The 24,603-nt window shown below is 37.4% G+C and overlaps 1 protein-coding gene across 3 annotated transcripts in view; it reads left to right on the forward strand.

Annotated features, from left to right (window-relative positions):
• Positions 1-873: 873 nt before the first annotated feature.
• Positions 874-24,603, forward strand: part of LOC129776077 (transmembrane protein 65) — a 98,344-nt gene continuing 74,614 nt past the window's right edge. The window contains exons 1-2 of one of the 3 annotated variants that reach the window (XM_055781474.1): positions 874-1,657; positions 9,495-9,626. In XM_055781474.1, the coding sequence (XP_055637449.1) occupies positions 1,237-1,657; positions 9,495-9,626 (553 nt within the window). In that variant the 5' untranslated portion in view covers positions 874-1,236. The remainder of the gene's footprint in view (positions 1,658-9,494; positions 9,627-24,603) is intronic. The other 2 variants (XM_055781475.1, XM_055781476.1) reach the window with 2 other exon arrangements.

The following is a 24,603-nucleotide window of genomic DNA, read 5'->3' on the forward strand; positions in this document are numbered from 1 at the left end:
ATTTGTAGAAAAGAATAACTGACGGAGACGGACGGCTCGTTTGGTTTTTGTCTGGGCTTTGTGTCTCGGCTTTTGTTTTGATTTTGGTTGTACAGTAATTTACATCTAATTCAACATTTAGCTAATTAAACAGACCTGTGATGCAACACGTTTAATTGGACATGTTTACCTCTAATCGGACATTTTTGTAAACGTTGAGTTCGGGGTCCAAATTATGGCCCCACATTGAAAGTCGCCACCAGTCGCGAATGTCCAATTACTGGTCAAAATCGCCTCCAATGCGACATTAATTGGTGCCTCGGCATGTCGCATCATAAGTAACTTACTGTACTTTGTACGTATGATCCAAATATAGGAGTGAAAATCATTCGCGACTAGCTGAAAGAAACAATCTAGATATTATTATTGTTAAATAACGGTCGGACTACGGGGTTCATTAAAATTCAATGATTTTCATTCAATTTTTCAAAATTTAGAACTGTTTCTAGGCATGCTGATTCGGAAGAGGGCATTGCAATTGAAAATTTTTGTAGGTGGCGACACCATTCAATAAATTATTCGTTTGACATTTGAGGGGTCGGGCTGGTGGAAGCATTGACTGCTTGTGTGAACTGGTGGAGACGTTGACGGAACGTAGACGTTCTTCTCCGTAACGTTCTATGTGAATCGCACATTATACTTTTACCATAATGCATCGCCTCACTTTCTCGAGCTTTGCATTATCTTGCGTAATCAACACTTCTGGCAGCCCGTTCGCGTTTGTTGATTTCTGTTCCCAGCAGAGGCGCTGTTGCGATTGAACTCTCTCCCGAGAAATATGTGTGCGTGAGCTCATGCCTTGAATATGCGGAGCAAAACAAAAACACGACCCAAATTTGACACATATCTCAGAACGGCACGAAAGGCTGGTGGAAAATCCGAGAGGATAACGTAAACTCGTCGTCAGTAGTGTTCTTATTCTCGCGGCGCGGAGTAGCTTCTCTTGATTGCAGTGCGTGAAGTTGTTATGCTTGGTATCGATACGCTGTTATCAGAAGAGCCAGTGCTGTATGATAAGAGGAGCTTCCTGGTTGGGTGTTGCTTTGTGGTACCGAGAGCAGCAAAAGGAAGCCTGAGCTTTTTCTTGGAAGGATTTGGTGCTGTTCCAAGAATTTGGTGTTGAGTTGGTGCGAAAGCGAAAACAAGATTCAGTGTCTTTGAAAGGTTACGAGAATTTCTCGTTTCGAAAGAGGAAGAATGAGTGTCAGTATATCGTCGTTATCACGAGTGTCCACTTTAGCTTTGTGCCAGTGTGCCAGCAGTGCAGCAGGAACCGTTATTCCTGTGACTTCAACTGCGGTTTCCATCAAAGGTTTTCATGGGTATAGTCGGTCATTACCCAGGAAGAATTTATACACAGCAAAGCACAGAAAAAACACAAGCACCAGTAGGTCCTCTTGTGGGAGTAGTTATGACATCTTCAATGCTACCAACAGCAGCCTCTCGGTGATATCATCTAGAATGAGCAGCGCCCAGCGTTGGTATACGCAGGCAGCATCGACGCTGACACGCGAGCAGCTTCACGATCTGGTCTATCGTCTCAACGAAGATGAAAGGGAATTGCTGATGAACACGTTGAAACAGTTCGAGTCCAACAAACAGAAGGCTCAGTTTGAAGGTGAAATTTATATTGCTTTCTTCAGTCGTGTTTCATGTTTTCTCTGTGAGCTGATCAGGCCGAAATTTCTCATTGTTGATGGCCAACTCAAATTCACTTTCTTCTATCTGCGATCTTTGGCTATACAAATATGTATTGCTTCTTCAATGCTTTCGGGTTTTGCGATGTTTTGTTTCACTTGTTGTCATGTGTGTTCAACGCATAAAGAGTTGTTCCGTTTTAAAACGTATATCTAAAACGTCGAAAATAATACTCATAGTATAAAGAACATTGTTAATAAGATTCGATACAAATACGCGACTTATTGAAAGTGTAATGCAACACGTGAGGGGAATAATAGATGTTACAATACTCTTTTTTTCATGATGAATACTGATAACAATGGCTTTCCACACCATCCAAGATTGTTAAGAAAAAACCGCTAGCCAATGCCAGCTGTTGTTTGGATGTGACACGACGAGAGGCAACGACCGATACCCGATAATCGATACCTGTTTCGCTTCAAAGAAAGTGTGCCGCCCCACATGTTTAAGTGGGAAATTCGCTTGCCTCCCACCCCACCTGTTCGTAAGTGTGGGTGCCATAGAACGGCAGAAAGTGAAACAATTTGACTCGGCAAGCCGAAACAAGATCGGAAAGTCACGACCTAAAAATAGAGTCAGCAATTGGATGCGATTGTTTGGATTAATGAGAATCCATAACCAGCTTTCTCATGCATTGGCTGTGCCGATGACGAGATTTGTTTATCGAAGAATGTGGCATTGGTGGTGAGCAGCTAGGCAAATGCTGTTAACCGCGTAACCGTGTGTCATTAATGCGGGTGGTTGTGAGATACAAATTATTTGTGCGATCTGATCTTTAAGCCGATGCTGTCATATGCTAACGATTGCGTAATTGAATGAATACAAGATTTCTCGCGTAACTTTTGAAAAGGTCCTATGTAACAAATGTAAACAAATCGAGTTAATGGATGCACGCTATTAGTTTTCAATCATTGAATGTATTACAAAAACAATCGTTCACGTATCTATCTTCTTCATCTTTTTGTCGCCGATACAAAAAATATCCAATGTACAGATTCGAATTTTAAGCACCCGGCTGTTACTTCGGACGCCACTTTCCTCCGACGGCCGAAACGTCTGAAGTAACAAAGCAGTCAAAACAACTCGCAGTCGTACTTCGGTCGTTTTGGAATTTGTTTCTTACAGGTGTTGTTATCGATTTCAGTGCAATTCAACGAGTGATAACAATAATAATCAGTCTTTAGAACGAAATGCTGATATTTGGATTGTTTTTTTTTTTATCTTCGCTTATTTTTCGTCGGCCTATTTCCGCCACTTTAGTGCCAATCACCGACATCAGGGAGGCGACTCCACCTGTTCCTACCTATCAGACTCAACAACTCATGAGCCGGGCCAACTTCTTTTACTTCCGCTCCGAAGGAAGACGTAACCAGAGATTTTTCGCCTCAGAAAATCCCAACGACGCCAGCTGGGATTGAACCCAGGCCGATCGGATTGTGAGGCTGTTACGCTAACCATACAACCACTGGCGCCGTCATATTTGGATTGTTGTTTATTAGTTAGTTTCAAATTTTTATAGTGCAACGTAATATGTCCAATGTGCAAACGCGGGCAGTCAAAACGTCCAATGTAACATTTTTCGCTCCGAGGCTTCAACCTTAATCTCAAATCACGGAACAATAGTTACGATTGGTTTTACGAAGTTATTCTTGACAGCTAGTGGTGAAAACAGTGATAAAGATTGATAGCTTTTAAGACAATTCGCGAAACAATGTTCGGGTCTTCATCTACGTTTTTCTCGAGTTGGCAAAAATGTTACATTGGACCATTTCAAAAGTTACGCGAGATTTTATATATTCAAGCAACTTGAATGACGAAACCTTTGTACTTTTGTACCATGAAAATAAGCGGGACTACAATGCTCATTATTATGGACGAAAAAACTAAACAGTTGCTTTCGATTCGTGGAATAACAAATTTAGCAAAAAGGGTACTTTCGTATTAGCGTCACCGGAACCGAAATACAATAGATAGCAATTACTTAACCGGCCAAACGTATGCCGTTCGACGCTCGCTAACGCTATGTTTCAAACTAACCGGGCAATCGATGGAACACAGGTTTGTTTGCGAAGGGCCGCCCCTACGACGGCCTAATTCGAATGCTTACAAAAATTTGTCGCATCAATAGATAGTAAATATTTCTACGCTACTCAACCAAATGTAATAATAAGCGGAATACAATTTGAATACGTTTCGTAATCCATAACCGGCCGAATGCTGTAAGCGGATCTATCTCAAGGCTTCAGTCGATGCTAAATACCTTTTGGTTATTTTTCTTACATGCATAGGTAGGGTGCCAATGAGAATTGTCATCTCTAATTTCCAAAAGTTACCTCATAAAAAATGTTCACCACCTCGAAAAAACACCTAATGCCAAATATTAGCTCAATCGGATTTAAGGGAGAGTGGCGCAAAGCGGTCAAAGTTTGAGTTTTTTGAAAATCTAAAAATCACCCAAAGCGAGATTAAAGGAAATCGGCATTTTCGAAAAAAAAGTTTCGATGCCAAATGTCTTAAAATTGCATGAAACGTCGAGATCTATTGTCATTTCGGAAAAAAAATTGTCAAAAATCGACACTCTGGGACTTTTTTTCGGAATACGAAACGAAACGTATGGTTTTGGGTACCAATAAAAATAATTATCTCGATTTTTCATTCGGCACTTGCTGCGAAATGTTGATTTGCACGATAATATACCCTTTGCAAAATATTAGCTCATTCGAACTTCATTCATTAGTGTCACAGACGTAAAAATTTTAGTGTTTTTTTAAAAAACGGAAGATCACCGGAAATCGTTTTTTTCAAAAAAATTTGTTAGTGCCAAATGTCTTAAAATTGCATGAAAAATTGCATGTAAATCTCGATGTGTCATGTAATTTTAAGACATTTGGCATCAACATTTTTTTTTTTCGAAAATCCCGATTTTCTTTGCTCCCCCCTTGGGTTTACATAGCTTACATAGTTTACATAGCTTATTTTTTATATTTTTTCTTGAAAGCTGAGGATTTTTTTACATAACATGTTCAAAAATCAGAGATGTGATTTTTTTTGTTTTAAAATTATGATTTTTCAAAGTTAACCGATGATCCGAATAATCATTTTTCGCCCTATTTCCAAAAATGACTCCTTCAAAAATTCATAAATTTTTAACTAGTAGACCGATTCATACGAACGATATATCACATTGGAACCAATAAGCTAAGGAAACGTTGGATTCTTGTCGCAAAGATCTAGTCTAGTTGCATAGGAATAGGGGACGAAGACTGAAAATAAGTTAACTTTGAAAAATCATAACTCAAAAACGAAAAAAAAATACAAGTCAAAAATCGATTTTGGGATATGTAATGTTAAAAAAATTCAGCCTTCAAGAAAAAATATAAAAAAGTAAGGAGTCTATCGAAAAGTAGTTTTAAACATTTAACACGTTATTACATACATACGGGTGAACTTTTTTTTGTCATGTATTCAGAGCACGCTTTGTTTACATGTCAAAAATCGAGATACAAGTCATTTAGTCGTGGTTATAAAGTTGTTTTCGAAATGTCGCGGATTGGTTTGGAAATTAAAACGAAAATTCTGGACAATTGGTGCACCGAAAAGGGTGTTACATACCACAAAATAGCAAAAAAAAATCAACGTTCGTGCAGAAAGTGTTGAACGACTCGTCGCAAAGTTCGGTAATAAAATTCTTTCGAGGATCTCAGCAGAAGTGGACGAAACCCTGAACTAAGTAATTCCGAACAGGTCTGCATCTATTCGTGATTTGGCCAAGAAGCTCAAAATCAGTGTTGGGATGATTCAGCGGATTAAACATGGTCTGAAAATCTATAAAAAAGCAAAAAGTGGCCAAACGAACACCAGAGCAGCAAGCTCGCGCTAAAACACGAGCTCGAAAGCTATATGAGCGTATTTTGAACAATTCCAACCAGTACATTCTCATGAATGACGAAACCTACGTCAAAGAAGATTCCAGAACGCTGCCGGGGCCTCAATTTTATACGACTGTTGCGATGGGAACATTCGGCCAAAAAGTGCTCTTTTGGCAAGCCATTTGCACGTGTAGCAGGTGATCGATAACTTTTTTCACAAAAGGGACTATAAATGCTCAAATTTATGTGGAAGAATGCTTGAAGAAGAGATTTCTTCCACTTAATAGAAAGCACTCTACAATGGTTTTCGGAAAACAACATCATGTTCGTCGAAAAAGACCTCAACCCATCGAACTGTCCCCAGCTGCGGCCAATTGAACGTTACTGGGCAATTGTTCAAAAAGGAAGGAAAAATATGTCAGAAGAAGAATTGGTCTGCAGCGTCCAGAATTTTTTTAGAAATCAACTATATATTTTTATATAAATTATAGTTTTCGGAAATGAAAAAATACAGGTCCAATATTTTGCGTTGATGAACAAAATCACTAATTTTCACAGAAATCTGAGAACCACAATATCGGTTTGGCATGGAATGGCTGTCTTGAACAAAAAAAAGTTTGGATTTATGACAATTGGGAAAATAAAAATAAAACACTTGAAAAAACTTTTTTTTCCGCTCGCGGATAATCGATTTTCTACTGTACTTGAACAGGTGGATGAGATATCCCTACTCCATCATCGCCAACAGGGCCGCAACAACTCTGACTCCAGAATATATCCAAGGGCATGACTATGTTGCAGTACATTACGGCATAAACAGAAGAGCACCGGTGCCTTAGGGGCTTCCATCTTCCGAGCTGTCAGATTTGCGTTCCGTTACATAATCAGATTGAAGGCACGGAAAACAGTTGGATGTACTGTATATTACTGCTGGGCCATAAATCCTGTCGTTGATTCGTGAATGTTTTGCTGATATCAAAAGAAGCGTGGATTAAAGTCAGGTTTAATGAAGAGACAAATTTGTATTCATTAATCACGTCAGTTAGAATAACCATTTGCTAGATAGTTCATCAGTTATCCTCACTCTCAACGCTCGTCAATTCATTTTCTAGTCAATTCAAATCATGTTGACGGCGAATGCCAAAGTAGGCCTAGTCGAAGCGAAGCTACTGAGAGGAGAGTCGATTTTCGTTTTTCATCTTTCAAGATTTCGGACCCTGGTCGAAACACAACATACAGCCTAGTGTGCTAGACCATTCTAGACCATGTATTTTTATTACGCAAATTTATCCCATGGATACGGATCCATTTCGGTCACAACGAACGATGTAAATCATAGCATATTAGTAGATTTTTGTAACGGGTGTTAAATGAAAGATTGAGACGGTTTAATCACAGTGTCGGTGGATGACCAAAAAATACCGCGGGACGTCTTTCGTTCTGGACGACGAAAGCTGTCCAAAACGCATATTCCAGGAAATGATAATTACTACATCAGCGACAAGTCAACCACACCGCCTGAAGACGCTGGCGTATCTTGAGGAGAAAAAGATACCGTTCGTGCCGAAAGATCGTAACCCAACAAACTTGCCCCAGTGCCGCCCAATAGAGGATTTCTTTGGATCACTCAGTGCCCTAGTGTATTAAAACAATTGGAGGGCCAAGGACACGAAGCAACTGACTACAAGAATCCGGAAAATGGACGTAAGTGCCGTACAACGTTCTTGTGAGAGCATCGCGACAAAGTTGCGTCGAACAGCAGACCACGGCCCTTACTCAAACATTCACTGACATTTTTTTGAAGAAAATACATTATGTTATTAATAAAAAATACTGAAATCGATGAAAAAAAAATTTGTTTTATATGTGATTGAAAAAATTCTCATTTTTTATTTAACACCCATTAAGCACAAGTGTGTGTCTCTTTTGATCGAACTCATTATTTAATCTACAACAATTGTTCACCGATAAATAAACAATTATTGCCACATTTACCTCGCATATGACCAATTCTGAAACAAAACATCGCAAATAGACATCTGCATTTTTACCCCGAGACACTCGTGTTATCTCAATACTTCGGACCATGAAGCCATCAGGCAAATGCCTGACATATACACTATCTCTATATCTCACTATCTTGTCATTCAATACCGCTTAAGTACCCACTCCTTATCGTGTGTACCCAAACGATAAACAAACACCAGCTTTGCTGCAGTACCCAGTGTGTACTAGTTGGTCTATCTCTGTATGTTTGCACCTCTAATCATTCACTATAAAATAATTAAATCGATGTTATCTTTCAGGCACGTCTACTCTCTATATCTATCTGCAAATCTGTTCTTGATGTTGAAGTGGCTCTTACCAGAAGCCATACTCCTTCTATCGTATGCTATTAGCACATGCTTTTCCCCACTGTCGATGTTTTTGTGTTCATTCTCCTATCTTCTGTGATCTTCTAGCTTCCGTTACCCCCACGAACTTCAAAACAGGATTAGTGTTAAGTGTAGATGAATGTCTACTCGTAGATGTACGCCAGCCAAATTAGCCGTATTTTGTTTTCGGCAATAAGTCCTGATTACCGCGCAGATGTATCTAATCGTCTGACATTTACTTTCCATGGGGTGAGAGTGGAACAAACGAGTAAGCAGTAGGAGCAGCAGCAATAGCGTTAAAGACGAGTGTCCATTAGCAATGATAAAAACCCGCCACCGTCCACGTTCACCACGTTCCTTGCTGCCTTTTTCATTAGCAACCAGCGGCCTCGGTCACCGGAGAGAAGAACCACGCCAAATCGATTTCGAGCTTTAGACGGAAGCTGTAGCGTTTCTGGCGCCCAATTTCGATGCTCCGTTGAATATTTATTACGGAGCGGGGGAAAAATTTCATATGAAATAACAGACAGTCGAGGAATTCCCCAACCGCTGGGCCGGATTGTTGGTTAGCAGCGAAATGCTGAGTTCTGGTGAACCTAGTTTAAAATGGATGATGTTAATTTTCCTACGCTTGAAGCGGGCAACCATATCTCCGGCCCCGGCTTTGTTATTGGTGTTCCGGGAAAAGTATACTGGATAAATAAAGTGGTTCTTGTTCATCTGCTAGTGATGTTATGATAGATTACATATAGAAGATGGGCAGAAATAATGCTTGGTCCGGGGTGCACAGGGATATCACCGGAGCGTTTGGTTTATAGATTTTGGAATTTTCTGTACCATCATTGATCGATTGGTCTCTCGTGCTGTGGATACTGTTCAATATTACTGCCATTGATCCAATTTCGACCACTGGCATTTCATCTCAATTGAATTTCATGGATTGCAAGTTTCAGTAAATCGATTACACAGTGTCCCAGCGTTCTCAACTGTTGTCATTCTCAGATGTACGGATATCAGATTAAGGCAAAATCAGATAATTCTACTCGATGGACATTAAATACAGGTTCCCGGAGCCGGAGAGAAAAAATACGAGGAAATGCTGCGGAGCTAAAACTCGAAGCGGCGATGCCGGAAAACTCTTGATAGGGAGGGAAAAGCATCAAATTGAAAGCGAAAGCTCACAGCAGCAGCTGAGTAATGAAAGCGATATGGTAGTGTTATTCATTCCTTTTTCCGATCGGGAAATAAAAGTTGAAATATGATAACTTGATAACTCGAATCGCATCGCATCGCATCGATGTGTTGAATTCTTGACTCCTTGATCTTGCTCTCAATCACATTCAATATGGAATTTGATTAATCAAATGGAAGGAAGATGGTGAAAATTTTCGGTATTCCTTTGAACGACAAGTCAACCAATCTCTGTGTGTGGGCGATTGAATACTCTCTGAAACTATGCTTTCTGCTTGCATGGCCCCCTGGCATCATATCCCACTTCCACATCGACCAGCAGGACAGTTGGCGGCAACGGCATGGCGGAGTAGGTTTGGTCGCCCTTCGAAGCTGCAGCCCGCGCTCGGCGATGTAGATCCTACTGGTTCCTATTGTGCGGTACCGGAAGATTGGCTGCGGAAAAAGTTCGGTAGGAAGGATCTTCATTTTTTTTATTTATTGTTGAGTTTGTACTTGGGTTGTTGGTTTACTTGGTGATTAGTACATTTATTTGAATTAACCAGTTTATCAGCTTCAAAGGATTATCACGGGTCAGGTGCTGCTTGCCAATTCATACATTTGTCATTAATAGCTGTAGTCACTAACATTTGCATGATTAACCCATAGTTAATCTATTCAATATGTTTATGCATTTAAAAGTCCAAAATTTCATGGGTACAGCATGCCTATACATCATGCCTGTGATTGTTCGAGCGTCAAAAACGCTTCGTTCAATTGGATTGGCTGCGGAGCGAGCTGAAAACGTATTTGTTGTCGATTTAATGCCCAGTTTTATTCGAACTTGTACCCTAAAGGCATATGATATGGATAATGATGAAAATTGCATTAAATTTTGATCTGTTCCAATTACATATGAAGCGTTCAATTGTTACAATTTGTTATTTACTAGTTTTTTCATTTATTAGCAGTTTTGATTTATAGATCTCAGATTATCGCATGTTTTTCAGGAGAAAAATAAAATATGTTTTCAGGTTTCGGAAAAATAGGTACGAGACTTGATATGTAATGATGATGTAAATGTAAGGTTTACGCGAGTAAAATGAGTTTGCGCGTTATAGTTTATATATAGTCAATAATTTTCAAGGTAAAGTAGTTTAATTGCAACTCAGTTTACATCGAGCTCTTGCTTGAGCGGCAGAACCACATCTGCGTTTCCCAAACATTGCAAATTGTTTTTCAATCATGTAATAAATTATATCAATGACAATAAATAAGAAAGAATGGAACATTTTCAGGTTTCATTCCAAAGTTTAAAAAGTTAGATAGAAAAAGACCACTTTTTTATCCCTCCTCTCACCCCTATCTCGAAGAAACTCTGTCATGAGCTTACTGGAGTTGGGCACATTTTTTTAAATGAAAAAACAAAACATTAAAAGAATACATATGAAGGGACGCTAAAAGGTGAACGAGAAAATACATAAAAGGGATGATGTTTGGACCCCTGTGAAAATCAAGTTTCTTTCAACCCTCTCATACTCGCACATACGGTCTGACAGACCGAGAATCAATGAGGTAGCTGGATTAAATAACTATTAAAACTGAATAGAGTTAAAAAAGATATTTTCTGTTTTTTCCATTCAATTATATTTTTTTCCTTAAATAAATACCAATAAAATACACAATAGCAATACAGTGGACCCTCGCGAAATAGTCGGGCCAGGTCATCGCGTATAACGAAAATCGCGGATAACGCAATATAGCACTAAAAATGAGGTACAAACACGAAAAAAAATTTTAATGGGTTTTTGTAATAATTTTTAGCTATTTAATTTTCTATTACTTCAGTAGACTCGAAAGAGTCGAGCAGAGTCGAAAGCTATCAGCACTTCTCGTTTATTTGGTTAAACTCGCATCAGACTTTCTCCTTCCTACTCAGATATCGATCACAAACTATAAACCTTTTTGCTCCTATATTCCGCTTGAGATGTGATCGAACCCCACAACATGCAATAGTAAGGTTACTCTTCTGGAATTTGAAAGCATACATTCATGAAATATACGTTTATCTAAATGGATGTAGCGTATATATATTAGGGTGCCAATGAAAATGGTCATCTCTAATTTCAAAAAGTTACCCCATAAAAAATGTTCTCCAAACTTTGACCGCTGCCACTCTCCCTTAAGTCCGATAGAGCTGAAATTCGGCATAGGGTGTTTTTTCGAGGTGGTGGACATTCTGTATAGGGGTTTTGAAATTTTAGGGTCTATTTTTTCCCATACATTCATTGGCACCCTAATATATATATATATATTACAAAATTCTGGATACTCTCGCATATCTGCATCAGCCAAAAAAAAAATCTCGTATGCTGCTCTCCTTGTATCATGCTGTGTGTATGTGTGTGAAATCAGCATTAGGCATGAATGATATCCTCGTTGTATTATGCTAGTTCACTGGCATCTGTGTTTTCATTCTATTCTATTTTTTGGTTTCCGCCTCTAGCTCTGAGAAGGGCCCTTGTGGAAAGAAATTCTATTCCATACTCCTTCTTCACACTGTTTTCTGATTTTACACCCTTCCTGGAAGACGTAGTTCTACGTCAAAAAGATATTTTAGCATGGAACCACGGCAGTGGAACTTCATACAAATCACTCGTCGAAAAATGTCTCCTTTTTCATTGTTTGTTTACATCGACGAATATATTTTTTTCCACTGTGTTTCGTAGGAGAGTGTATGCATACTGACAGATTTCTACTACGAGGTGTTTAATGAAGGATGAAAGGTGGGAATGTTTATGTTTATATATGATTTATCGTACGATTTAATTGAATGCATAAAAGTTGTCAACAAAACTGGAGTTAAGCACATTTTTAAATTTGAACGAATATTGATAAGATATTCCCAGCAATTCTTGATGTTTATTGCGTGATTTGGTAACTGTATAAGTTGTTTGAAATGAAGGTTTAGTGTAAATATTTTATTTTGAGGATTATATTCACAAACATACAAGTATGATTAATATATATTGCATGTATATGATGCGCCTAGCCAGCCCATACATGCAAACGTGGAGGCGATATACATACATCCTAGAAAATAATAAATCGTATAATTATCGTTTATATTACATTATTATATATCGTTTATATTACATCATATACCCCATATACATGTATATGGCCTCCAATTTCATATGCATATGCCAGTTATACACATCATACAAGTAATGTGTCTTAGATGTATGTATATCGCCTACAATTTTAGATTTTTTTTAACGTAGGACTACGTCTTACATTAAGGGTGCCAAATCAGAAAACAGGTCACTTTTTTATGAAATAAAGTTAACGTTAATAACTATTTTTTGCCACGAACGGATTTAAACGTTTTGTATACCGATCGAATTGGAAATTTTTCTAAGATTTTTTTTTGTTTGATATGCTATACATTACAATCCCATAGTCTGTATATGGTTTAAATTGATGAAAAATGGAAGCATTCCCATTTTCCAATACATTAGTTTTGTCCATTTGTGTGCTTTCCCGAACAGAGCTTTCAATAACGGTAACTTATGCAGCCGCTAGAACAGAAACAACGAAGGGGGATCGAAAAGAAAAAAATTGCGAAGTAAACTCCACCCTTGCATAGTATGTAAGCTGTCGCTAGCGTATAAGTTTTGCATCTCCTCTGAGGAAAATTCTCAGAATATTTCTGTGCCCGAAAAAACAAAAGTCGCTTATTCTGCTCGTTTTGTGTTTAATGTATCCCTTCGAGCTGTGAACGCTAGTGAATATTTCACTTGAAGTGCATCTGGCATTGCAATTAACACAACCATCCGAGGCATGGCAAAGCAGGCGAAAAAAGAGAACAGTACAAATGATTTTAGATCGCTTCTAAACATCAGTGTTTGTTTTTTTTGTGTGTAGCTTGTTTTCATTGCGCAAAGCATAGAACTTAGAAACTTTGTTGACGGTATCGACCGAGAGTCGAGAAACGATTTTTCATAAACGGTCATTCTTGCGATGTTTCATTTTTAGCACTGCAACTTATGCATCTGTTAGACGCGTGTTTGATGCTTGTTGAATGGCGATGCACTTCTTCTTCTTTTTCTTTTGAATTATAGACACTTGAAACTCAGAGAGTTCATTCGTCTTCGATGGCGATGCACGGAAGATGCCACTCGTTAATATTCAGTGCAATGCGTGCCATGATATAAAGAAACGAATTGCGACATATGATTATAGCGTATTGTTCTCGCAAGGGCAAAAAATGATCGTGGCTTCTCGAAATGAATCTACAAAACTACGCAAGCCATTAAACACTTTCAGGGTCCCCGGAGCTTTATTTATTTATTTATGAAATTTCGACGTATTCGCAAATAATATTCGAAATGACAAACCATCAAATTTCCAAAGAAAAAAGATTGCGTAGTCCTACGTTCTAAGCGGTCGTGTCTCTGATACAACCCCTCGAAATTTTTTTTTACGATTTAATGTTTGCTGGGCAGGCCCGAAGGCAGTTTTAAATTGTTAAAATATGAATGAAATTGTTTACTTCTTGTTATTTGATTACTTTAAACATGTAGTACTGAATTTTATTTAACCATTTCTATATAAATTTTGCGTTATAGTGATTCCCCGGGCCGAACATTTTACTTTAATATTTTCCGCCATTTTTTATGGCAGTGATGAGTCGTATATTCGTATGACAACAGACTTATTATGTTATTAGGTATTGCCTAATAATCTTGCATGTACAGTAAGTTACCTCTAATTGGACAGACCTGTAATGGGATACAAATAATAGGACTTTTCCATCTCTAATTGGATATTTTGTAAACAACGAGTTTGGTGCCCGAAGTATGGCCCCAGATTGGAAGTCGCCACAAGACGTCGACATTGTACCACTATCATTGTGAATGTCCAATTACAGGCCAATCACCTCTAATGCGACACTGAGTATTGCCTCGGTATGTCGAGGATTAGAGGTAGCTTACTGTATATGCTATTTAGGCGCATCATATACCACCCAAAATATCAGATATTCAATGCTCTATATACGATAGTTATACGATTTAATGTTTGCTGGGTTGGCATACTTGGCAGCTTGGTTTGTCAAGTTCATAATCTCATGTCTACAGTTTTGAGTTAAGTGCAATTGAATGACGAACTTGAACTAATTTATTTCGTCACTATGTTTATCACAACTCAAAAGACCGGTAAACAGATAATCTTTCGTTCTTAAAAGTTAAAAATAAAAAAAAAAAAACTTTAACTTTCACTTTTCTTAAAACCGGAAATATTCTGACTTAAAAATAATTTTTAACGTAATATTCCAAACATACATGTATTTACAAGAATCTATAATAATTATCATAATTATCAAGAACGTTTTCCGCCATTCGTTTTTGGGTTGTCTGTAGTAAATCGTATATACGCATGACAATAGTCGTACTAGATGCATGTAGGAGTCGTATATTCATCCATCCAATCATCGTGAATACTGTCGCAAGTGGAAAATAAATGTGTGTTCATTGCTTATGACATTATGCATTATGACATAAATAACAACATAATACAGTAATTTAAATTTAATACGACATGCCGAGGCACCACTCAGTGTCGCTTTAGAGGCGATTTTGGCCTGTAATTGAACATTGGCGATGTGAGTGGTACAGTGTCGACGTCTGGTGGCAACTTTAATGTGGCGCCATAATTTGGTCCCCGAACTCGATGTTTACAAAAATGTCCAAATTAAACGTGTCACATTACAGGTCTGTTCAATAATCTAAACGTCGCATTAAATGTAACATACTGTATATAAACAATATTCATTCCCAGCTGTTTTGAGGCATCTCGCACAAATTGACAATATCATTCAGTTGTCAGTGCAAGTCGGTTCGATTTTTAGAGTGTAAAAAAAGTTCACTGTTTACATAAAAGCAATCTCGAAACGGTCCCACTTTTTTGCTTGAAGTTACTATCCCCTGATGGAACCATGTTTCATCAACACAAACATTATTGAACTATCAAACTTTAAGGTCGTGTACATCAGTGATCAGATAATATGAAAGCCATGACCAAAACTAAAAAGCAAGACCCTACCACTCACTGACAAATTTCGGAAAGGTTAATAGAATTACTAGGGAACTCACTTTCGCGGATCAACCGCTCGCGGAAAATCGAGGTTCTACTGTATTACGCACAATCTGTGAGTATACGAATTACGTTTCTGCGCGCGAGTACAGAAAAGTTAAGGGATCCAAGTATAATTACAATACAATATAATATCAATAACTAAGAAAATATGAACAATGAAAAGAACTGGCACTCGTACTTAGAGAAAAAATTGTGAACATGAAAAGTTATTACAGGAATTGTTATGCTTGTTCGTTGTTCAAATTATGAACGCGTTTATTGTCGATTTTAGATGTTTCTTCAATTTCTTCTTGAAGAGATCTAAGCGTGTGATAAATCGGACTTCAGACGGTAATACATTGAAACGAGACGGTCCATAGAATAGAATGAGATGCTGGCCTATCTAGTCGATGCTCGACTTCGTACTAAATTTCGGTGATTTTCTGTAGGGATTTGTAGGTTATGGTGAGATTTGTTGTCAAAATATTTAAATATTTACACAAAACAGTCATATCTTTTCCAATGTTTCAAACTACATTTTTGACATCTGAGCAAGGGTAAACAATGCTGTGTCATCAGCGAAAAGCAGTTCCTATGAGTAGTAGGTTCCTGATATCGCTCATGTTCAATAGAAATAACAGAGGTCCGATATTACTGCCTTGGGATACACCAACGTTTCTTGAACACAGGTTGCTTTTGGCATTATTCAAAGATACGTATTGCTGTCTATCTGAGAGATAACTTCGTAAAAGGTTTCGTTGACTTTTCCTCGGATACCATAAATATTTATTTTTATTTTTTTATTTCTATAAAAAATAAAAATACAAATAGCCTTCTAATGGCTCTGAAAGTATGTATTATTTTCGTTTTCTATAGTGAATTCAATTACTTAAATGATTTTTACAATTTCTTCTGAATGTAGCTAGTGAAGTTGTTGCTTTAATCGCACGTGGTAGGCGACTCGCACACCGGAGCAATAAGCAATTAGCAAGCTGCAATACACAATATGCAACAGGCAACATATTTTGTTGTTCTTCGCATACCAGAGCAATAAAAATGCCTGACATTAAGCTATCAATCTACTTAATGTGCGAAACTTATCTAATGATGGGCGATAAGTTGCTCTTCATCCAAAACGTCGTGTTGATAGAGATATGGGTTCCTCTGTAAAGGCGTAATTAAATGGAAAAATCCATTGGCAATATTATTCCATCTTGCTAATTGGCTGGTTACTTATTGCTCCGGTGTGCGAACCGCTGTAGGCTGTTCCATAGCATTATTGCTCGATATTCGAAGAACACTCTTGAAATATTTGTTTCGCACGTAACGTTTCGTAACGAAAAAGTTTTTCCAGTAATTTGGGGCGATTTTTAGAATTTTAAATGTCATTGTGCACGTTCGAAAATCTAAATAGTCGCTATAACTACAGTTATGAACAGTTATGATGAAACAGGCGTTCGGCGGTCAACGATTCGATAACACTGAAGAAATTCGTGACGCAGTTACATCGTACTTCAAAAAGTTACATTCAGTTTTTTTTAAATAATATGTTGTGGTCAATTGTATCAAAAGCCTTCTTGAAATCTAGGAACAGTGCGCCAACACTCATTTTACGATCGATTCCTTCAATTATCTCATCCACAAGTTCAGTGATGGCAGTTGTACTACTACACCCACGTCTGAATCCATATTGAAGCTTGTAGAAAACACGGTTTTTATTCAAAAATTCAAGAAATCTCTTCGCAAGCAATTTTTCAATTATTTTATTTACTACAGATAGTGTTGAAATGAATTTGTAGAATCACCGAATTTTAAAATTGGCACAACTCTAGCTACTTTCAGGCAACTTGGATAAATCCCCGTAGACAGTATTTTATTGAATATATCTGAACAAATAATTGAAAATGCAGCTGAATTCCCTTCTATAACACTTACTGGGATGGAATGTTACCAGGACCGCAACTATTTTACTCATTTATAGTCAACAGTACCTCATCTTGGTTAAGGGAAACAAAAACATCGTATTTCAGACGGGCTGGGAATTCATAAGAGAAATATTGTCATTACATTTAGGGATTTGGCTGGACAGCTCGGTCTTAAATTTCTTGCAAGCGAGCATTCACTTCAGGTCTTCTTCTTCTTCTTGAATGGCGTTCACGTTCCCTGTGAAACTTTTGCCGTCTCAACGTATGCATTAACTAGCGTCATTTAGTAATACTACGTTGAGATTTCTTCAGCCAAATAACACGCCTTGAATGTATTCCGAGGGGCAAGCTCTAGAATACGCGTGACCACAGTGCAAGTCGAAGGAAATTTCTTTGACGAAAAATCCCTCCGACCAGAACGGGAATCGAACCCGAACACCCGGCATGATAATGTGAGACGCTAACCACTCGGCCACGGGTGCACATCACTTCAGGTCTGCGTACAGAAAATAGTCGCTGGAAGCCAGATCTGGAGAATACGGTGGATGCGGAAGCAATTCGAAGCCCAATTCATGCAATTTTGCCATCGTTTTCATTGATTTTTGATATTTAATTTTTTTCACAATAACAAAAGTTGCTTCACTCTCAATGCTGTAACTCACGAACCTACCGATTGCTGTCAAATTTTGACACGTATCCATTGGAAGATGGTGCTTTGTAATAGTCAAGTAGATTTTTGCAAGGGGCGCCATCTAGACGTCAACTTTATGAACTTTTCAGCCGAACTATTACGTGTAGTGAATGGTTTTGGACACAAGAAGCCTAATGATTGAAGGAGATTCCTATTACGTAACACAGTATTAACACAGTAGATTCAGAGGAACATTGATATCACCTGCAATAAAAAATGGTCTTCGTTTTGATAAATTTAGTCTATTCTTTAATAAAATTGAGTATTTATTGAAAGTTCTTTTTCCATCCATCGGAGTTTTTGAATGTTTTTAAAATGAAATCGACAAATGACAAAACATGAGTATTTTTAATTAAAGTTTGTATTCCGTTTGGGTTGGAGGAAATATGAATTTCCACAGAATTTGGGAACTTTTTGCCTCAAGTGTTGAAAAGGGTGTATCGATTTTAGTAAGAGAAATCTTTGATGATTTATATCTCAAAAACTATGAGTCCTACCGAAATAGTGTCTTAGAAAGAGTTATAGAGTATTGATGGTTGAATATGAAAAAAATATACACTGAGAAAAAAATTAGTACTTTTTTATTTACAAAAAAAACTTTCATTTGTAATATCTAAAATACATATTTTTAATTTTTTTTAAAATTGTTTAATATAAAATAGAAGTCATGTGAAAAACTTTAAAAATGGGTACAAGATGGTAAAACTATTTTTGACAAACTTTGTGTAACATCGAATTTTTATGAATTTTCGAAATTTCGAATTTTTGTATGTCTACAATCATTGGTAATTGGCATTATTAATAACGCAACAAAGGAAGCCTCATATCAACAGTCCCGCTGTGAACTGCCCAACTGTGAACATTCGAACAATAGCAATATTCTTACGCCGAAAAAAGGGAATGTGTTGGGAATCGATAGAATAGGAATTCTCTTGTGCCTAAACGGCTACTGTGTTATAGATAAAACAAATGTTTATCGATAGATAGCGATACTCTTACGCCTCAAAATGGTAACAGTGTAATATACAGCAAAAGATATCTTAAGATAAAAAAAAATTACACGCGTGAATTCGGCTCTGTTACAGCTGAATTGCTAAATGAGCCTAATAAAATAAAACTTTTGGGATAAAAAAAAATCATTTTTATCCACAAATTATGAATTCTGATGTGATCTCAAGCTCTATATCAATCTCCTTCTAAATGCAGCCATTCTCTTTTGAATGTCATTTTTCCTAAATAGCTAATTGATTTGCCATTAACTTTGTCAAACATTATATTTTAATCAGACATCTGGATTGCGAGTTACGATTTTTTGAAATAAAGATCAATTATTTTGAATATGCCTTTTTCAAAAATCAGTCGTAATTTAAATTGGTCATATTATATTGAAAATTGTGATTTTGGACAGCCTTCGTCATAAGTACCAAGTTTTTAAAAAAAGATCAGAGAGAGTCGCTAGGGCTACTTGTTTCATTAAAAGGGTGCAATCTGAAATCATATTATTATAAATCAAATATTGTTAACGTTAATAACTATTCATACTGCAAACAGATTCTGATGATTCGAATACAAATCGAATTGAAATAATCTGAAAAAATTGTTGATATACATTAGAGTGGCAATGAATGTATGAAAAAAAATCATCACCGAATTTAAAGAACCGCTATGTATTTTGTTTATTGGCTCAAAAAAAATCAGCTCAATCGGATATGATATGAAAAAATTCAGCTCAATCGAATAGGGGTGCCCCAAAGCGCTCAAAGTTTTGATTTTTTACCCTCGATAATCTTCCAAGGGATGAGGACATAAAAGCGGGATTTTCAAAAATAAAGTTTGGTTTTTGTCTTTGAATTGCATAAAACGTCGAGATTTACTGTCATCTAAAAACTTCATTTTTCAAACGAAGAACCTGGCACCTGGTATATTTTTAATTTAGTACATAAGCGTCATTTGGGTTCTGTACACCCGTTGATCTGTTGAAAAAATAAGCAGCCATCACCAACAGACAAATACCCAATGCTTATAAAGCAATTAATTTCCAACAAGGGCTTATGGCACCGGGTGAGAGTATAAAGGATGTTATTTGCGATTTCTAATCCAGTATCTCTTTAGCTATTAGGTAATGCGGAGAGATCATTTTTATGATGTCAAATTGATTTTTTCGTAGGTTACGAAAAAGTTGCGACAAAATCACGCAAATTATCGGCTCTTTTCAAGGCCAATACTCCCATGGTTGAGTGGTTAGTCCTCATGATCATGCTGGGGTTCGGTTTCGATTCCCGTTCCTGGGGGTGTAGGTTAATTTTTTATCAAAAATGTTTCATCCAACATGCACTGCGGTCACGCGAATTCTAGAGCTTGTCAGCTTCAGAATACATTCTAGGCGTACCATCCGGCATAGAAATCTCAACTAAGTACTACTAATAAAAATGACGCAAGTAATACCTACGTTTAGAAGGCAAAAGTTCCACTTGGAACGTAAGTGCCATCCAAGATGAAAAAGAAAGTCAATAAAAATGTCTATTAAAAAGTTAACAATTAAGTTTCGTTCCTTTCCAATATAATTTCGCCGTTCAAACAAAGGTTTTTTCATTTTCCAGGTGTCGGGCCCCATATACAAAAACCCTAGATTTTCGGAAAGTTTCCAACTTTCTACATAAATTGTTACAATTAAAAAAAAATCCGTTTTTAATAAATGTGTTTTTAAAGTAGAAAACTGCTTCGTCTCAAACCAACCATGCGTCCCCATTGATTTAATTTTTAGATTTAACTGAAGGAAACGCATAGCTGATTTGAGGCGAAACACAGAACTTAATAGTTTTTGAGTTGCCAAATATTTTTTTTCGAAAACTAGAATAGCTTTATCGTTTATCTGCTCTAAAGCAATTGCAAAACAATTTGCAATGTAAATTTATTTTTGGGAGATGTTTTTTCATGGATTTGCTAACAAATAAAACTTCAAGGTTTGGAATTATATTTTTTCCTAATGTTTTTGGACTATTTTAATTCTGAGGCTCATGTAAAAAATGAGCAAATCTGGATGAATTTGAATTCGAAATATAAGCCACCATTTTTACAATTCCACAGCAAATGAGTCAATCGTATAACATGGTTTTGAACAATGTTGGATACAATGCTATTTTTGATTTATAATGTTATATTATGCGTTTTACTCAACCTAACCTGATGTTTGACAATTTTGACAATCGACAAAGCAAAAGAAAAAGAGATCAAATTGTACTGAAAAATAAGTCTCGATTGAATATTTTATTTTTCGAAATATACTGCCAACGTTTGGTCTTTTTAACGAAACAATACAAGGAAGTTCCCATATTCCGAAATGTCTTCAAAGTGAGTTAAATGTTTCAGGTGTACCATCCTTCGTTTGTTGGAATTTGAATGAGATTCAATTGTATGAAATATGTTTCATTATCCCTTCGTAGACGATCATGACGCTATGGTTTTTTTTGGCAATGGATCAGCAGTGAAATGTGTGTCAATATATTTCTGTGATTATAGTGCAATCTGTCAAAATGCAGAATTATTCGATCACTGACCATCTCCGATTCTTTTTTGAACGATACAACCACAAGATCTTTGAATGAAAAACTTTGTACCGGAGTAAAGAGTGTATCAAAAAGTGATCTAATTTTTTTTAAATAAAAAAAAATGGAATAAGTTGTTGATTTTTTTTGTTTAACACGATTTATTATTGCATTGTATGGACAGACAGACAAGTGAATAATTAACGCTGATTTTTGTAGCCTTATTCCTGGACGCTGCTGACCAATTCTTCTTGAAGTCTAGCATCTTCCGAGACACTGTACTTTTAAGAGCACTAGTGCCGGATACTAATCGTATTCCAGCTTCGGGCTTTAGAAAGTGTTGAATCACATTGTAAAAACTCCAAGAGGAATACTCCAGCTGTCATCTAGAAGCATAGATTTGTTAGTAGAAATTCCTAAAAAAAACATCCTAACAATGTCATCGGCTCTCCAGTTTGGACTGATTATTTTATCGATATATGATCATATTTATTCTTGAATAAACTCAGTTTCAAAACATACGCCAGTTTTCAGTCAGATTTGTCTATATCTTTGTGTTTGGCACTTGTTTGAATCGAGGAAGTTGAGTGGTTTTTCACGACACGACAACGCACCAGCTCACGCCTCAGCAGTTGTGGTCGCATAGTTAACTCGTTTCATATCCTCGCCATTCGCCAGACTTGGCTCCCTCGGACTACTATTTATTCTTCGATTAGAAGAAATGGTCAGTAGGATTTTTTTATTCAAACGATGAGGTGATTGGAGAAACTCAGACTTGGACAAATACTATTACTCGAAAAGGATCAACATACTAGAGCAGCGTTGGATGAAGTGTATAATCCCAAAAGGAGACTATGTTGAAAAATTTAAAAAAGGTTTACCCCAAACAATAATATAGTTTTCATTTTTGCACGGACATATCAAACGATCTTCGTACAAACACATCCACGTTAAATATATGTAATTTACAATCTCTCAAAGTCAGAAAATCTAAAAAATGACCAGAATAGCGCTACACGATAGTGCATAACAAATTGCAGAAAAGCAAACAAAATATACCAATCAACATTTGAATTGGCGTAAAAATTGAAAAAAATATTGCCTTTCAATCAGCAAATATAAGTGTTTATTCAGGAACATTCGAGTAGAAATGATAGGGTAACAGAAATCAGAGTTATATAGCATCAACGACTTTTTTTCAAGTGGTTTTCATCCTCATAAATATTATTCCGATGAAATCGAGCACAGAGTCGACAAACGCAAACGCGTGTATGAAAAAAAAGGCTTGGTTGTGTACTGAATATTCTCATATATCCAGCGGTCATGTACCTTCTGTCCGACTTGGCATTGTTTGTCGTTCCCATGTCTACGATATGATTGCGGGAAATTCATTCAAATATTCATGCCTTCAGCAAGATGGGGTGAAATTGCATTTTGACAAGAGTGGAAAACGAGTTTATAGCAAACGGAACACATATATAATACCATCCGATGGTTCCGGCTCGATGGGATTGATGATGCGATTTCAGAAGGATTGATGATGCAAAAACAAACCCCAAAATGACTTCAGCACAAAACGCGAAATATTGAATCAATTGGACACAATAATCAGCAAAATAATCGTTTTCAATTAGATAAAAACCTATCCGGAGATACAAATGAATTTTGCCACAAATGTTGCAGTCTCGGGTATCAAACCAGTAGCCATCCATTGGTGAAACCCCGCAACTAAACGACCGGACGTCGTACGTAATGAACAAATAGTTCCTGAACGCCAAAAACGAAAATAAACACCGATTGCTCTTAACACTAATGAAACCCTTTCACCTGCACAAATTGAGTGGGAACATTCAAAGGGGCGCTGTTTGCAGCTCTGGAATGTAAAATCAATATTTACACGGTACGAGTCATCGTTCTGATATTAACATCATCATCATCATCACCACCACCCACACGAGGGATCCCACCAGAAGCACCCGGTAGACAGCACCTGATGAGTGCGCCCAAGAGAGCAGCAGAAATCCTTGTGATGGTATTACCAAGCCTCCAGTGGAAGACCTCTTCTCTTCTCCCTGATTCATTACTGAGCTTTGGACAACAGCGAGGGTGTATTCAGCTCAAACAGCAAAGCCTTCATTACGTGGGACTGTTACGTATGATAAGCAATAAGGCGATAGAAAATCCAGCCATGCCATGCCTGCCAGCTGGTGGTCCCCTCGCTGCTACATCTGGCGAGAAGTGAATTGAGGGAAATTAAAACAGACGCTCCACATTGTATACTGCTTTTGTTTCTGTTGGAACAATGAAATTTGGGAAGTGTAGAATTTCCGATATCCTGGGTCCGAGTGTACACATCGATGTAAATAATGTAATTATGTTTTCGCTGTTCCGATCAATGTTGAGAGCATTGAAGCAGAAGCACTTACATTTTGGACGAACACCGGTACGAATGGCGATGAAATATTTATTTCACTGTATCAATCACGCTTCATGGGAACAGGTGCTAGGAGATCAAGCGGTTCCGCTGTGCGAGCCTCTACCAAGGTGAGTTCGCAGGATAAAGAGTGCGAATAAAATGGAGTGGTTTTTTTTCTTTTCCTGTTTCTTGGAGCGTGAAAGAACATGAATCCAAAGCCGATTCCATTCACACACTCGGGAGACACAGAACCAACAGCGTGCCCTGACACTCCAGCTAAGGATTTATGTTAGCTTTCTTGACTTCCGTCGGGATTATATTTCATCAGAGTGACGAGAAGAGACCCGAGTGTGACATCATGCTGCTCTCATCGGTATCAAGGGACTTTCGAGAGCGTGAACGAACGCACCTGTAGCATTTCGCACGAATTTGAATTACTATTGAAAGGATCATTTCAGTGCTGAGTATATAGTATGTATGTGTAGGAGCCGACGGTAAGAGGCAATTAAAGGGACGTCTGACATAATAGGAAAAAGGATTAATGTCAGCTTGAGATACGGCTTCCGGGTGGTCTCCGGTTCGATGCTTGTTCGGGGAAATTTATGGTAAAACGGTTATTCATAATTTGTTCTACTTCATGAGAGGGATTTACCTATATCAGATTTATTGAGAATTTGAAAGTTTGACGTTCATAAATTAATCACACAAATGTTGTGTTTATTTCATGCCCTAAC

The sequence above is a fragment of the Toxorhynchites rutilus genome, chromosome 3 (genome assembly GCF_029784135.1).
Source record: "Toxorhynchites rutilus septentrionalis strain SRP chromosome 3, ASM2978413v1, whole genome shotgun sequence".
NCBI classification, from domain to species: Eukaryota; Metazoa; Arthropoda; class Insecta; order Diptera; family Culicidae; genus Toxorhynchites; species Toxorhynchites rutilus.